This window comes from Barbus barbus (genome assembly GCF_936440315.1).
Source record: "Barbus barbus genome assembly, chromosome: 1".
Classification (NCBI taxonomy): Eukaryota; Metazoa; Chordata; class Actinopteri; order Cypriniformes; family Cyprinidae; genus Barbus; species Barbus barbus.
In genome coordinates, this window is record NC_136729.1 from 45,649,224 (window position 1) to 45,667,175 (window position 17,952).

Consider the following 17,952-nt stretch of genomic DNA (forward strand, 5'->3'; position numbering starts at 1 on the left):
ATATCATAAACACGCTGGCTTGTAGGGCTTTGTTATTCTTCTAATTAGGCTACTTACAGCTAATGAACTGGAGTCTCGCACATTCACAGAAAACAGCTTACTTGCGCAATATAAAGGTGATTAATTGTAATATTTTTCCATTTAATTATGCAAAACCTATAAAATTTTAAAGGATCTGGTCTGATATCTGTATAGAAAAGCTTTGAAAATATTGGAAACTTTTGTAAACATTACAGAATGAGTGATGATAGGATCTAATTAATTAAATATTGTTTGACCACGATTAAAAATGATTTAATTTAATATCATGCTGTGAAGTGAAACAACAACAAACCCCAGGTTGCTGGCACCCTCTGCATAAAGAAACCTTTCTGAGTATTGATTTAAATTTTACATATGATTCATGAGACTTTCACAGAAATAAGCAATCTTAACATCTGGAAAACAAAATGTAAATATTTAAACGTATCATCTGCATTAAATATATTTTGTAGTATGTTGGTATCTAAATAAAGCAAGTGAGCTACAAATGTGCCTTGATGAACAAGCCTTTTAGGAGCACATCTTTTATACATATTTTGTTCATACTGATGTAATAAGGTCTTGCTTTCACAAGAAATACCTCCAATAAAGCCAAAAGCAGATCTTCCAAAGTCATTTACCTTGTAGCTTTAACAGCAACTCTGGCACTGTTGTATTTATTATTTTGTTAACTATTTCCATTGCACTTATAAGAGGAAATGTCATGATCCAAAAAGAATACTGAAAGTCCTAAAACATTTTCTGATCAGCTGTTAATGACTTCTATTAATATGATAAAATTGCCTTAATTATAACTCCTTTGTAGCTATTTATAGATCTGTTTTTAATTTGGTGACTAACTGCGTAACAAAGGAGTCCTATTTTAGGATTTCAAATTAATAGTACTTATGAACTTCACTTTACAGGCTTGCTTTAGGAGTGAATTATGCTGGTATACCTGTAAAATGCAAAAGACATCAATACATCACAAACAGCTGAAATGGCAGAATTGTTTTGTCTCATTAAGCTGGTTACCATTACTAATATTTTATGAGAATGTATGGTTTTCTATGAAAAAATATCCTCTATGAAGCCTGAAGTGCAGCGCAGCAGCAAGAGCAGAGAAACGGATGAAAGCCTCATCCAAAGCATCCTAAATCCTCAATATACCAGAAAATAATTTCAGCCTTTTATATATATATATATATATTTCATTCAGTTCTTCTTTTGTGCATCAGTCTGACGAATTCTGATCAGGTCATGTGCATCACGTTATAACCCTCAGTCACTCTTCATCTCGTTTGGTCCTTTTTGTCAGATATATTAGTCTTTGATTATATACATATATTATTATTTCTCATATACTCATGTAGCATAGTCGTAATATACACTGCTGTGTTGTAGTCGGAGCTTATTCCAGGTAGATGTCTTCTGTTGGACACGAGACCTCCACAAACTCTTTATAGTACAAATGGAAAGCTTTCCTGTTAAAGAAGACAGAGAATACACTAATAAACACTTTCTGAGCCAATAAAAAATATTACAATTAAATAATTGATCATAGAAGTGTGCAGTTTATTACAGATGCATTATATTGTAGGACTAGATGAGTAAAGTGTGTACACAAACATTAATGTTGGCTTGACAAAGCCTTGTTTGAAATAACTTTAAAAAGCTTATAGTTTACTGGTGGTTACTACACTTTTACTATAATAAACCCATGGTTAATTTTCATAACACATTTCTAGCATGATTTAGCACATTGCTAGCATGTCTTAGCATGCTGCTAGCATGATTTAACATGTTGTGAGCATGTTTTAAAAGAAATACTCTATATGTGTTATTGTACAAAAGTTTTGATGCCCCTCAGTGAAAGTCGATGGGATTTATTAGTAGTTTTGATCATCCGTTTAATGAAAAATGGAAGTCCGTTCAAATAGAAATGATAGCAACCCGAGTCAGACCAGTCTGGAGGTCTGAGCCGAGGTTGGTGGTTGTAGCTTCAAACCTTCAGGAGGAGATACATACTGACTAAATTTAGTCTCAGAAGAAAAAGCTTAACTGGTAGATCAGCATACTCAAGCTTCTTCAAGCCAGCATAAAACCCAGACTGACCTCACAGACTCTGCAAGCGGTTTGGTGGAGTCCTCAGACACAAAGACGTGACAGGCGAACCTCTCATCCGCTGGATGTTTGGTAATAAAGCCAAAATACCTGTGGAGATACCAGATGTTAAATAAAACCCACAGAACTAATGCATTAACTATGGTTTAAAAGTTTGGGGTCGGTACAATTAAAAAAAAAAAATTTGAAAGAAGACTCAATGGTCACGAGGCTCCATTTTTTTTTATAATATTTCACAACTTTACAGTTTTTACAAAAAAAAAGATTATTACAATTTGAAATAACCATTTTCTATGTGAATATATGTTCAAATGTAATTTATTTCTGTGCTCAAAGCTGTATTTTCAGCATCATTACTCCAGTCTTCAGTGTCACATGATCTTCATAAATCATTCTAATATACTGATTTGCTGCTAAAGAAACATTTATTTTCATTATAAGTGTCGAGCTGCTTCGTATTTTTGTGGAAACCGTGATGCATTTTATTTTTCAGGTTTCTTTGATGAACATTTATTTGAAATATAAATCTTATGTAACATGATAAATGTCTGTCACATTTGAACAATTTAATGCATCCTTAATTGCTGAATAAAAGTATTAATTTATTTCCAAAAAACCTTTCTGACCCCAAACCTTTGAACTGTAGTGATGATGCAAATTAATAATAATAAAACCATCATCACTGTCAGTAAAAATGGGAAGGTTGCTGGTAAATGCTTGACTTACTTCTTGTTTCTGGGATGATAGCCGCAAAATGAGATGTTTTTCAAATGGAAAAAGTGACTATATTGGCTGCTCTGTGGAAACACATTCATAACACAATTAGACAGCATGTTCTCAAGCCTACAGCCTCCGTTCACTAATTACTGGGACACATACTGAATATTTTTTTTTAAGTCGTTTCAATCCATTTTTTTTTTTTTTCAGCCCAGTTCATCTGTACTGTTTGATTTCATTATACAGCTAAATATTCAACAAACAACAGCATTACTTGAGTCTTAATGTTTAAGTCTTGAGAATTTAAATACAGCACGGAGAGGAGATGCTTGATGCAAAAACATGCTTGAAGACGATAATAAAACAAAACATTTCTAATGCAGCAGACGAATGTGCGTGTGGCTTTACCATGTCCAAATCATCCTGCACCGTGAGTTTGAGTCCCTTCACGTTTATCTCGAGGACGCAGGATGAGGGAGGATTGTAATGCACCGTCAGTCTCCTGTTCATCGCAATCTGGAGTCAATCATAAACTATCGTCAGTCTAATGAGGAATATATGAAGACCATCATTCAGAAGGTGTTTTATCTTACATGTGCTTAACCCAAGTGTGTGTGCTGATTCCCTCACTACAATCAAATAACACAAATTTAAGATTTATGTATTAGAATTTATATAACTGTATATATGATATTTATTCAAATAGCTTAGAATCAGTATAAATCTGTTCATTGTTTAACTGAATTACATTTATACAGTTATTGCGTATTTAAAACACATTCAGTTTATATTAGTACTATTACAGAAATCTGACCCGTTTCATTTAATTATGACAGACACATGCTTTAAAACTGTGTAATCCAAATTGGTGGAAATTTTATATGCAATTCAAATACATAAATCTTTCATTTAGGCCTAAATATTTTTTGAGTGTACATAATCAACATTTTAAACAAAGAATGGTGAATTTTGCCCATCGCAAATTTCACATGAAACCTTTTTACTGTAAGAAATGCAGTTTTATTTTGTTCGTTTAAAATATGAAGTGAAATGTGATGTAAATCTTATCCAGACCTTTTGCATCGCTGCACACAAAACATCATTGCCTTTGTGATTCTGCACTTGAACCGAACCGAGGAATTTCATCGAATATTTCTCCATCCATTCAGAACTTTTTGCTAATGAGAACAAGATATATAGACCAGAGATATAAAGATATAGAGACCATACAAACAGTTATGATTTAAGTCATTAAAAGCCAAGTCACAATTGTTTCTATAGTGCTCATGAAATGAATACAATTTCAGCTGTAAAGCAGCTCTGAAAAGATGACAGTGTCATTACTCAGCTCACTTTAGTCCAATGTAGTTTCATTTTAATTCAATAACAGAGTTATTGTTGCAAAGTTCATTAGCTATGAAGTGAACTCAGAAAGCAACTCTACAGAAGACAATCGTGTCATTATTTGAAACACAGTGAACTGAATCTCCAGCTCTTACCATTGAAAGTAAGCTCTTGCTCCTTGAAGACCTCAGTGGCGTAATAAGCAGGAAAGATGCCGTGTGCTCCGGTTCTCATGTTGTGGCCCTCGTACCAGTAATCCTCGTCCTGCAGCTCCACCAGCAGAGGGTCGTTGACCTCCAGCTCCAGCTCGTCATCATGACGAGGGACAAACCTGTCAAAAACACCTCCATCAGGCCAGGACATCCTTGCTTTTCTATCTGGTTTGTTCTCAGATGGTGAGATTTGTCTTATTTTGGTCCCAGTGACTTACTATTACTAATATAATGAACAAGATACTCAACTTGTATAACTTAAAACATTAAACAAACAAATCTTTTTTTTTTTTTTATATTAACCAGTTTGTATTTTTGCTAATCACTGACACATTTGGGTTATAAAGCAGCATTACTGAGTAATTTCCTCATATCCACCTTTTTAAAATAGTGGTTTGGTCTTTCTGACATCATATTTAAAGGAGTGACACAATTAAAAACAATAATAATATTTGACTACAAACATTTACTTTAAATGTTCACTCCTGGATAAAAGCATCAGCTAAATGACTAAATGTAATGTAAAATAATAAACAGAGGTATCTTTTGATCAGACGTTCCTCCATTATCTATATACATTGAATTACATGAATTTCTCAGCATGTGAACTTACGGGCTTTCAGACTAATGGGGATGAAATAGTGTAGCTACTCATACATTGCAAGGCTAAATTCACACATTTAGGAATTGATATTGCTGAAACTTTAGCAGCTCATTGCCTATTCAAATGATATGTTTGTTTGTTTTCTGTCACATATGGTGTCGTTTCCTGAGAATGACCCAGTATCCACTGTTAACAGTAACACATGTGTTTCAGTCTGTTTCACCTGTACACGGCTCTGTGCGTCTGTTCTCTCTCTTCTCCGTTAATTATGCAGGAAAACAAGCCAAAAGATTCTGTACCTAAATGCCAAAGCAAAGAGTTTGTTTCAGCCTGTCATACAAACACATTCACATCAGTACAGTGCATTATATCAATATACAGTGCATTCTAATTACGGTCCAATACTGATCTATTCTTACACAACTTCTCATCACTCTTAGTATTTTCTAATTGACATACTAATTGAAGATTTGATACAATTGCAAAATACACCTAGGGAAGCAATCTATGCTGAACAAACTTAACTAAAAGCTAAAAGGGGTTATTAAGGGCTTTTAGGACTATACAAAAACTGTACTTTGCATTTTTTTTTTAAATGTGTATATTGTGATGATATATTCTTATTGGTCTTTTTTTTTTTTTTAGAGCATTGTAATATATATGTTTATAAATATAACCACCCCTAATTCTACTCAAAGATTTATACTGCTTAAAACAATTTCAACCAGTATGTTGTTTTAACCGATATATTGCCCACCCCTTGTAATGATGGCTGCATGTGTAATGGTAATAATAATTTAACTTGGTTGATATTGTAACTGAGCTGATTGCCTCCTAAACCAGCTCTCCAGCAAGATCATAGAAAGTTAATTTAGATTTGAACATGACCAAACGTGGTAAGGATCCAGTGGGTAAATTGTTTACTTTGTAACAGATCCATCTTGTAACCGTCTCCTCTTAAGTGACATTTAGCCTGTATTTTCACTAACCTTTCTCACATTAACACCACACTTGACCTCAGTAAGAACACAAAATCTGCTGATGTGGTTGTTGGATAGTGTGACTTGAGCAAAAAGAGTGATTTTTCACTATTTTGAGCTCATAATTTGTAATACTTTGTTTTGTTTTAGTAGTGTAGATTCGTTTCTCATCCAAAGCTTTTTGGGAAGGCAGTGCCCCCTTGACATCCAGTAATCCCAGGACTACATAAACAAACTGTGACCTGATGAAAGCACGGTGAGCCATGTCACATCACGACTGCCAAAAACAACTGCAACCAGAGTACTGCTCATGTGGAACTATTAAGCACACTCATCATCATTCAGTGTCAGCAAAGCATGCAGAAAACCTTTTCACATGCAGAAAAGTTTTAGTATCTATAGATTTCATTGAAAGAGAACAGGTCAAAAGTTTGGAATTATTAAAAAATTGTAATGTTTTTGAAAGAAGTCTTTTATATTCTGCTAGGCTGCATTTATTTGATAAAAAATACAAAATAATTGTGAAATAATAGTACCATTCAAAATAGCTTTTTTCTATGTGAATATATGTTGAAATGTAATTTACTGCTGTGATCAAAGCAGAATTTTCTGCATCATTACTCCAGTCTTCAGTGTCAAATGATTGTTCAGAAATCATTCTAATATGCTGATTTGCTGCTCAGTTACTATTAGTGCTCGAGTATCAATAAAGATCCTTATCATTAATGTCGAAAATTAATAATATTTGTGTGGAAACCATGATTTTTTTTTTCAGGATTCTGTGATTAATTATAAAAGCTCAAAAGAACAACATTTATTCAAAATAGAAATCTTTTGTAAGATTTTTTTTGTAACATCCTTCTCTTCACTCTCGGAGGCAGAAGTCGCCAAACTCATCCTTTCTAATCATCATACTACTTGTCCACTTGATCCTATTCCATCTCATCTTCTTCAAGACATTTCTCCTGCAGTTGTACCTGCTCTCACTCACATCATTAACACATCCCTTCACACTGGTGTTTTTCCCTCAGCATTTAGACAGGCTCGTATAACCCCACTACTTAAGAAAGGTCCTTCAAGGTATCTTGGAGAGGTGAGGTGTCCAATTCGAAACATCTAACTACTGGGGTGCCTCAGGGCTCGGTTCTTGGACCACTTCTCTTTTCTGTCTGCATGGCATCACTAGGTTCTTTCATTCATAAACATGGCTTTTCATATCACTGCTATGCTGATGACACTCAACTCTACCTTTCAATCCATCCTGATGATCCGACGATAGCTGCTTACATCTCAGCATGTCTAACAGACATTTCTTGCTGGATGAGGGACCATGACCTTCAGCTCAACCTTGCCAAGACAGAACTGCTAGTAGTTTCAGCCAACCCATCACTTCATCACAATTTCACCATTCAGTTAGGCACATCAACCATAACTATATAATTGATGATAAGCTGAATTTCTCAGACCACATTGCTAAAACTGCCCTGTCCTGCAGATTTGCTTTATACAACATCATCTTTCTTTCTGAACATGCTTCACAACTCCTTGTTCAAGCTCTTGTTCTGTCCAGGCTGGACTACTGCAATGCTCTCTTGGCAGGTCTTCCAGCCAGTTCTATCCAGAACGCGGCAGCAAGATACATTTTTAATGAGCCGAAAAGAATGCACGTCACACCTCTGTTTATCAATTTGCACTGGCTACCAATAGCTGCTCGCATGCATAAAATTCAAGGAATTAATGTTTGCCTACAAAACCACCACTGGTTCTGCACCCCTTTACCTAAATTTATTACTTCAGACTTAGTACCCTTTAGAAGCTTGCATTCTGCAAGTGAACAACGCATTATTGTTCATCCCAAAGAGGCACAATATCACTTTCACTGACTTTTACATTAAATGTTCCCTACTGGTGGAATGACCTGCCCAACTCTATCCGAGCAGCTGAGTCCTTAGCCATCTTCAAGAACCGGCTAAAAACACATCTCTTCCATCTTTATTTGACCCTCTAACTCTAAAATTTTAAAAATAAACTTTTGAATAGTAGTGTATCACAGTTTCCACTGACAAATGAGCAGCACAACTGTTTTCAACATTGATAATAATCAGAAATGATTCTTGAGCAGCAAATCAGTATATTGGAATGATTTCTAAAGGATCATGTGACACTGAAGACTGGAGTAATGATGCTGAACATTTTACTTTACATGACAGCAATAATTTATATTTTACAATATATTCACATAGCAGTTCTTTTAAATTGTAATAACATTTAACAATTTTACTGTTTTTATTGTATTTTTGATCAAATAAATGCAGCCTTGGTGAGTGGAAGAGACTTCTTTCTTTTTAAAAACACACACACAAAAAGAATTCCAAACTTTTTACTTATAGTGTTCAAATGCTAAAAATATATAAAAGTGCACTCACTGGAGGAGCGTGAGCAGCCTTTCATGAAAACGTTAACAAATTTCCGAGAAAACTGCATGTCGGCCTCAGGCGTGGAGTCCTCTGACAGACACGTCGAAGCATCCCGTTTACTCCCACTTTGTTTTCTTCCCCTGTCTTCATTCTCGTTCTCATCTTCCTCATCCTCTTTCTCACAAGCACACTCGTATGGAGAGGAGACACAGTTATCGTAGACGGTGGCTGAGTCGCTGTCATCACTGTATCCTCGATAACACTCTTTCAAGCTGATGAGTTCCAGCTGATCGTGCTCGTCCACGACCAGCGTGTATTTGACCGAATCGTACGAAAGTCCGCTCGCGTCCGAGTTGCTCATGGAGGTCCGCAGCATACCCGACGAACTCTCTTGGTGGGCGTGAGCCTCGCCTGCGCCGCAGTCTCTGTAATACAGATCTTCCGCTCCAGTTGCTTCTTCGCCGCTACTATCAGGGTCCTCAGAGGCCAAAGCTTCCACACAGGAGGAATAGGATGGCGGCTGCAGATCCTGTTCGCTGTACGGAGGGGGGGCTTCGTTGTCAGAGATGTCTAGGATTACTTGGGAAATTGCTGGCGTTCTCTCGTGCTCCAGACCCTGAGTACAGCGCTGTATCGGCGTCAGAAAGATCTCCTCCGTTGGCTCAAGCCGGACGTCTGTGTGATAACGGATGCGCTCGCAGTGGCCCTCTTCTCTGCGCACGTCTCTGGCTCTGTATGGAGCTTGAGTGTGTTTGGAGGGGCAGCTGTTGGGTTTATCGGTAGAGGTGCCGCAGTCTTTCATTTGAGTCCGACTCTGAGCCGGCTGGTGCTTCTCCTCGTCGCTCAGACATGTGTGTTCGCGAGATGGCATCAGTTCACCTGGTTGCAGGAGGATTGTGCACAAAAAAGTGAATTGATACAGTATCAATCAAGTCAATGCACACACACAAACACACATAAATATGGCAGTGCATTTTAATTATTCTGTTAAAATTAAGTTTTGACCCTAGTAAAAAAGTCAAATATTTAAAATACTTTTATTTCATACTAACTATAGTTAAAATCTATTATTTTACTGAAATAGCAATCGAGACTTACCGATATAAAAATTATAATTAAACTTTATTTGGAGTGCAACTTGTGCACAACGCACAATTCTTAATATTAAGCCTAAAATGTGTTTTAATGTCAATATTGATGAGGATTGTATGATCTTTGAATAATATCGGTCTTTAAATGCAAGATATTTAAATTGTAGCTACCTGAAGTAGGCAATACTTGCAATAGTTCCACTTTAGCACAATCAAACATACTTCAGTTTATCTTTAGTTGGACTTCAGCACTACTTCCGCACAATTAAAGTGCATTAAGTATAAAATTAGTTGTTCCAGTTTAGCAGACATTTAGTATACCAGTTTAGTATACTAAAAATACAATTGCTTTATTAAGTATGTACTGTAAATATGTAAAGGTATTTGTAGTATACGTAGCCTGAAATAAATGCATTTCAAATTCATTTTATTATATTTAGTTTGGTAACACTCAATTTTAAGGTGTCCTTGTTACATATTACATGTACTTACTATTATAATAACAATAAATTACATGCAAATAACCCTAAGCCAAACCCTAAACATAAACCTAACCACATAGTAAGTGCATGTAGTTAATTAATATTACTAATGTACTTAAATGTATACTGTAACAAGGGCACCTTAAAATAAAGTGTGACCTTTATTTTTTACTAGGGGAGATCAGTAGTAATAGTCTACTAACATGCTGACTAATAAAAAATAAAATGGCTTTGTTTTGGCTTTGTTTGTCTTTGAAACAGACAGACCAAGATGTTAGGTATGCCTATGTGACCCATTGTTTGACTAGAGTGCACAAGCAAACATGTTTTTGTAGATGACTCAACTAAACCGAATTCACATGACCACAGTTGGCAGCAAAACATGACTGGTCTTTTGTCATTGAGACAACAAAGCAAGGGAGGTTTGGCATACAGCGAGCTAGCCGACAAACTGTCAAATTACCTACAAAATTGACAGCAAAATGCAACAAAAAAAATAACACACTTTTAAAACACCTACTGATTGTGCACTTGGAGTTTACTTCAAATCATGAAAGAATATAAAAAAAGAAAACATACTTTGCAGGCAATATAATATTAATCAAAAGTCACCTAATTGTATGTAAACAGAGACACTTTCATGGCTATGTTTCTTAACACACTTAAGTACGCTTTTAAAAATTGCAGTTTGTAATGTTAAATATTTTACGCAAGTATGTTTAAAATGGTAGTTTTAATAGGTTTTGATGTGCTTTAAAGAAGCACACTTACTTTGATGTGTTGACTACAGGCACATGTAAAGTACTTGATTATATTTTAATTGCAGTGTGTTGTGTTATTTTACATTTAAGGTTAATATATTTTAAATGTACTAAATTGCAACTTTATGTGTAATTACAAATATATTTAAATGCATTACATACAATAGAAGTTAAGCATATTTTAGTTTATCATAAATGCTTGTCAGTACATTCAGCAGTACTTTAACCATATTTCAAATACAATAGAAATAATTATGAAATTGCATATACACTCACTGGCCACTTTATTAGGTACACCTTGCTAGTACCGGGTTGGACCCCTTTTGCTTTCAGAACTGCCTTAATTGTTCGTGGCATAGATTCAACGAGGTGTTGGAAATATTCCTCAGAGATTTTGGTCCATATTGACATGATAGCATCACGCAGTTGCTGCAGATTTGTCGGCTGCTCTCACTGGACCATTCTCTGTAAACCCTAGAGATGGTTGTGCATGAAAATCCCAGTAGATCAGCAGTTTTTGAAATACTCAGACCAGCCCGTCTGGCACCAACAACCATTCCACGTTCAAAGTCACTTAAATCCCCTTTCTTCTTCATTCTGATGCTCGGTTTAACTTCAGCAAGTCGTCTTCACCACATCTAGATGCCTAAATGCATTGAGTTGCTGCCATGTGATTGGCTGATTAGCAATTTGTGTTACCAAGCAATTGAACAGGTGCACCTAATAAAGTGGCCGGTGAGTGTATAAAGATGTACTTAAGTTGGTTAAAAATGACTAAAGTTCAGCTAATTGCAATTATTATACATTTAAACTACAATACAATTAACATGCAATTAAGTGTCTGAACACATTACATTCAGTTCATACTTAAGTATATTCCTTTAAGGTATTTTATTTCAGTAAATGTAACTGCAAAAACACAAAATTCTGTTTATAAACACTTTAAGTAGAGAACACTGTTGTTTCTGCTGTGATGTCGTAAACAAAGATCTCTACACTCACCTGTTTTAAGGGGCGGTAAGGTCTGGGAGATTCTCTGCTGCCAGCTGTACTTCTTGGCAAATGAGTTGTTGTTTAAAGTGTCCTGTTGATGAGATTTAATCTTTCACATTATTTAATCAGACCCAGGGCTTCTCTGAGTTTTCATACAAACAGACAAATATGTCCAAATTTGACCTGCTAGACGATTTCAGTCAGATAACTTATATTTGCCAGCAGGAATTTGCAGACTCTTACCAAATAAGCAAAAGCCATACACATTAGACCATTGAACTCCACTGCACAAATCTTCTCAGGGTTGAAGTTATGGGCGCTACCCTAAACACTTAGTTACTGTATATTAAAGAAAAAACTTTCTGGCACACAAATTCAAGCACTCAATGAATTCGCTGAGTGAGTTTTCAGTAAGTGAGGTGCATTTAAAAGTCCAAATGACTTTCCACTCTTTCTCCAATTCTTTCTCACTCTTCTTCATACCTCTTACAATACTTACAATAAAGTCCACTCTTTTGCTCCATACGGACCCATTTTAACATTCTCCACACAGACCATTAGCTTTAAACCATTCCTCCAACATAAGCAGAGGTGTAATGTAACAGATTACAGAAACTCTTGTTACAGTAATTAAGTAGCTTTTCTCAGGACTTGTACTTTTTGTAGTTTGCCATTTTTCCTCCAACTGTGCTCGCTACTAATCATCTTCAAAAATACATAACCAACAACTGACACAACAAAAAAAAGCAACTGTATCTATTGTTGTGTGGAATAGGCACTGTTTCGAACGCTGTCTCTTTCTGCTCGTGTTCAGCTCGCCTCGGCTCCTCGCTCACAGCATTCATTCAAACAGATAATGACAACCAAATATCAAGCCACCGAATAACAATAAAGCGCTCATACTTTATTGTGCACTGGGGGCCAAAGCACTAACAAGCTCAGATACAGGACTGTGTTCTAGAAATAAGACCTTTGTGGAAAAACAAGACCAAAGTCGCTTCTAATACGCTTCCTATATTTTCAATATTGTATCTGGCAAAAGCCATTAAAGGGAATGTGAATTACAGTATTTAAGCTACTGTACCAGTTTAAACTGCATTGTGCAGTGTTACAAGTTACAAATGAATGTTTGGGAAGTAATAGGCCATACTTTTAAGTATGATATGAAGAGTTTATTTGCAAAAACAGATAACTCAGTTTTTTTAAATGTTCAAAAATCATGTTTTTATTGTTTAATTGTGTTAGTAAGCTGTATTTGTTAGTTATTTTTACCTAATCAAAATAACCCAACTGCAGTTTGATTGAGTTTGATTGGAATGCACAATGAAAAAAACATGATTTTGGAAAATTGTTAAAAATTAAGTTATTTGTTATTTTGCAAATCACTTTATTCATATGTTCATATGATTTTTTTAGTACTCTTTCCATATCAATAAAAGTTGATTAATCACCTATTAAGTTTACAGTTGTTCTTTAAATATTGTATCATTTGCCTTTTTTTGTATTTTAAGGATATCTTTTTGAAATATAACTTTGTCAAGTACCTTGTGCTTTAGTGGCATGAAATTACTTTTTAGATGCTTTTTATGTATACACACACACACACACACACACACACACACACACACACACACACACACACGTCTATATATTGAAATGCCTTTGATTTGATGCATAACACTTATTAAATTATTATAAATAATATTACATACCTTATATGTATGTTTATGATTACACAAAATGGGTTTAGTGTTCTGTAATTATAATGCAGTCCAGACAGAATATTTTAAAGACTGTTCTGACCATTAATGATCAAATCCTTGGTAAATACTGTCACTCAAGTCATTTTAAATTGACTGTCAATTGTGCATTTTCTTTTCTGAAATGTTTTAGGATGCACTGTTTCTCTCGCCTCATCAGAGAAAATGCACCAGGTGTGTATCTATAGTCATATTTTAATCTGTTTATTACCTGAGTCCGCGGCACCTGTGGGAATAAGTTGAGAGTGGTGGGTCTTTTTGGACGGTAGGTATCCATGCTGACAGGAACGGCAGAGTCCATTGATGCTTTGCCGTCGTGTCGACAAGCCACTCTTTGGCTCCTGTGGGCAGCATCAGTAAGATGTGAAGGATGTGTCTCTGCCTGGATCTGACCCGCTGCGCCTGCCTCCACCTCGTCCAGGCCGCTATTGGGTGCCTGGATCACATGATCCTGCAGGGATTGCAAAGACCGGCTGTCAGTCAGAGAAGAGAGTGAATGAGAAAATAAGAGAGGGCCACTGACCGGACCACTAGAGCAAGCAATGACATCAGACTTTGGCATTTTCAGCACCGGCGAAGCCAAGAGAACAAGAGACGGGGAGGGGTTTGGTACAAAGACTATTCACATGGGTGTTTACTCACTGCATTACAATGAGACTCATTAACACATACAGCTCGGCCCGCTCTCAGCTGCGGCTCTGTTTGCGGTAAACGTTTGCCAGATTTGTACAGATTTTAATTTGAGATTTTTGATTTCTGTTTATTATGTATTTTGGTGTAATTGACCAATCATTTGCAGCAGTTCAGTGGGCTGGGAAACATAACTTGCCACAAATATAATGAAGCCCATAAGCTGGCTGCTGAAAATTCAGCTTTGCATCACAGGAATAAATAACATTTTAAAGTATGTTCACATAGAAAACAGCGGTTTTAAATTGTAATAATATTTCACAATATTACTGATTTTACTGTATCTTTAGTTTAAAAAATGAGCCTAATAATGAGCCTAAGTGACTTCTTTGAAAAATATTCAAATCTTCCTGAAACCAAACTTTGGAGATATAGTTGGAAAAACAAACAAATCTATGGCAGAACATAGCACTTTCACACAAACAAACACACCTACGAGCCAACAGCATTTCCACTCAAGAATAATAATAATAAGAAAAAAAAGTGTAACTCATTCCATGCCAATAAGTATTAGGTTATTTTATTTGAAACGTAATGCAGTACCACAGTGTGTTACTTTAGTATTTAAGGCTAAATCAGCAGTGTGATTTAATAACCACCCATTAAGGACTTCGCTCTATTGCTTTTAATCTTTTCTGCTTGAAATGTTTTGTTTAATGTCTTTTTTATTGTATATGCTGAACAATTGACATTTAAACCATAACTAAATATAACAAACAGGACATTTCCACTAGATGCTGTTCATGAATGTCACTCACTAGCGTGTAATGATGCAGTGCACAGGAAGGATGCTTCCTGAACAGAGAAATCAGTAATAAATCATGATAATTATTCATAACAGAAAAGCACAAAAGAAGAAGAAACAAGTCAAATTTAGAACAAAAGTACAGAAAGGTGGGATGGATTGTAACTGACAGTGTCTGTTAGATGATGTTCTGCAATATTTCACATGTTAAGCAAGATCTTTTATCACCTTCATGACAGAGTCGTTGCGCCTGGACCTCAGTGCAAATTCATCCTTGATTTCTGTGATTTCAGACAGGTCCTCATCTTCAAATCCATCCAAGCCTATGTCTTGGGTCAACCTGTAAAGACCACAGCAGTTATTGATCAAGGGGGCGCTGTTTGTTTCTATATACTGCACAATAGGGGAAGTCGTGGCCTAATGGTTAGAGAGTCGGACTCGTAATCCAAAGGTTGTGGGTTCGAGTCTTGGGCTGGCAGGGATTGTAGGTGGGGGGAGTGAATGTCTAGCGCTCTCTCCACCCTCAATACCACGACTGAGGTGCCCTTGAGCAAGACACCGAACCCCCAACTGCTCCCCGGGCGCCGCAGCATAAATGCTGCCCACTGCTCCAGGTGTGTGTTCACGGTGTGTGTGTGTTCACTGCTGTGTGTGTGTGTGTGTGTTCACTGCTGTGTGTGTGTGTACGTGGGATGGGTTAAATGCAGAGCATGAATTACGAGTATGGGTCACCATACTTGCCGTATGTCACTTCACTATACTGTTGTGAAAAAGTGCTTAGCTGTATTGCTTCAAATCAAAACTTAACTGACTTAAAGAGAGACACTTTCATGACTGTTTCTTAACACACTTAAGTACACTTTTAAAAAGTGACCTTTGTATCAATGCTCAATTAAAAGTTTTACTTTAAAGTTCATTTTAAATCATTATGTTTAAATAATAAAGTACACTTATTTTGATGTGTGGACTAACATACTAAAGCACTTGATCATTATTTTAACTGTAGTGTGTTATCAGTATTACATTTATAGTTAATAGGCTATATTTTAAAAGTACTGAATTGTACCTTCATCATTACAAATTATAAAAATACATGACATCCAAGTTTCATTTTAGTTCATCATGAATGCTTGTCAGTACATTCAGCGGTACTTTAATCATATTTCAAAGACAACAGACGTAATTAAGAAATTACATATAAATATGTACTTAAGTCCTACTTAAGTGGGTCAAAAATCATATAATTTACTTTGATGTTATTTAAATGTAAACTATAATAAATTTTCATTTAATTGCAGTTAAATGCCCCAAAACATTACATGCAGTTCACACTTGAGTGTATTCTTTTAAAATATACTGCTTCCATAATAAGCACTTATTTTAAATGTATGCTAACTCCTGTTTCACAAGAAGGGTGTTCTAATATTAAACATTATTCTTGTATACAGGCTTTGTATTAAGCAGTAGCTACATAAAGTAGGCTCATGATTCTGCATGTAAAATGTCTGTTTATTTGGCAAACAGAAAGCAAACGCTGCATGAGCGGCACAACGGGAAGTTATGCCAATATAATATTTAAGTTTTTTCTTTTTTTTAAATGTGCAAAGTTATTATAAATATGTTTCTTTTTGCTTTGTCATTATAAGGTTTGGATTGTATATTGATGTGCAAAAAAATATTTAAAGCATTTTAGAGTAAGGATGAGACAACAAAATGTGAAAAAAACTAATATGGTGAATATATATTTGAATGCATTCATGGCAGGAAGCAGTGACTTGGCAAACGTCACAGGTCACCTGACAATGTCACCATGATGGATGTAGCTTGTCCGTATTGTATTTATACTCCACACATACATGCTTGTAACAGCTCAGATCAAAGACTGCATCTATGATTTCAGAACAGCTTGTGTCTCTATGAGGCATGAAAGAGCTCATGTGTGCAACTCAGCCCCTTTCAAAATAAAAGTCTTTGTAATTAATAGAATCTGTATTATAACATGCACTATTTAAAAAGACAACAGGTGAAGACAGAATTATTCCAATACATATTTATATTAATGTCAGTATATGAACAAACAGCTGGCAAATGACAATAATTCCATTGCAATACTGAAAATAATATTGCATACAAATTATTAAAAGATCCTTGGCATAACAGAGTGTTGCTATGCAACAAAAATAATGATCTGCTATGGATGCTGCATCTGCTGCTCATCAAAACACATGCACTAACACAGAAACATTTTATATATTCTACCATTAAAACACAGGCTTGAAGAGAAAATAAGCTCATACCATTTCTCCCATTGCTCCTCTGTCCATTCCTCTTTGCCATCACCGTTGGAGTCCATTCTGTGAGCAGTGCAGCATGGGATTGTGTTGACATCTAGTCAAAGCTCAGCGCCTGCCATTCGAGCCGCTCTATCTGAAGTCAGTTTTGACTGATTTCAAATGACAGCATCACATGTGGCTCCAGCATCCTCATATGTGGTGCAGAATAATGAGGTCTTGATGAATGCTGCATTTTTCTCACTGTATCTCTCTGTCCTTGCTCATGTGTTTACCTGCATCCTCGCTGGGCGATCTACAACAGGATCACAGACAAATACAAGCAGAAATGGCCAAATAAAAGCTTTGCAGGGTCAGAGCTGAGAGAGATGCTGCATGACAGTGTCCTTCTGCTGATACATAATAATAACCATGCAGTCCATCCAATAGCAGTCTGTGGTTTACAACATCACCCCTCCTCTCTGCTTCTTATCTCCAATGTCACCCATCCCCCGTCTCTCTCTCTCTCTCTCTGTGTGTGTGTGTGTGTGTGTGTGAGAGAGAGAGAGAGAGATATGAGCTGTTATATTGTATATGTGTGGGTGCAACCAATTCATAACCACTCTTCAAGGCCAAATAGTAACACACTGTGGAGAGAAACCGAAAGAACATTTAAACTGTTTGGAAATGATAAGAAAGTAACAATATGACACTGTACATTATTACAAATAAAGGTTCCGT

At 36.0% G+C, this 17,952-nt stretch overlaps 1 protein-coding gene across 1 annotated transcript; it reads right to left on the bottom strand.

The window, feature by feature from the left end:
- Positions 1–1,250: 1,250 nt before the first annotated feature.
- LOC306869596 (C-Jun-amino-terminal kinase-interacting protein 1-like) lies at positions 1,251–17,732 on the bottom strand. Its single transcript, XM_079416388.1, has 12 exons — positions 17,239–17,732; positions 15,170–15,281; positions 13,718–13,957; positions 11,756–11,837; positions 8,429–9,298; positions 5,246–5,321; positions 4,362–4,537; positions 3,937–4,040; positions 3,271–3,378; positions 2,872–2,942; positions 2,137–2,235; positions 1,251–1,505 (listed from the first exon to the last, which is right to left on the bottom strand). Exons 1-12 carry the CDS (start codon positions 17,292–17,294, stop codon positions 1,433–1,435), a joined length of 2,067 nt encoding a protein of 688 aa, XP_079272514.1. The 5' UTR covers positions 17,295–17,732; the 3' UTR covers positions 1,251–1,432.
- Positions 17,733–17,952: the final 220 nt, after the last annotated feature.

What these genes read in the sequence shown, in the direction of transcription:
- LOC306869596 (XM_079416388.1), bottom strand. Translation starts at nt 17,294, where the DNA reads ATGGACTCCAACGGTGATGGCAAAGAGGAATGGACAGAGGAGCAATGG. An exon ending in GCAACGACTCTGTCATGAAG is followed by an intron (nt 13,958 to 15,169) that starts GTGATAAAAGAT and finishes CAATCCCTGCAG; the next exon opens with GATCATGTGATCCAGGCACC. An exon ending in CACAGGTGCCGCGGACTCAG is followed by an intron (nt 11,838 to 13,717) that starts GTAATAAACAGA and finishes TCTCATCAACAG; the next exon opens with GACACTTTAAACAACAACTC.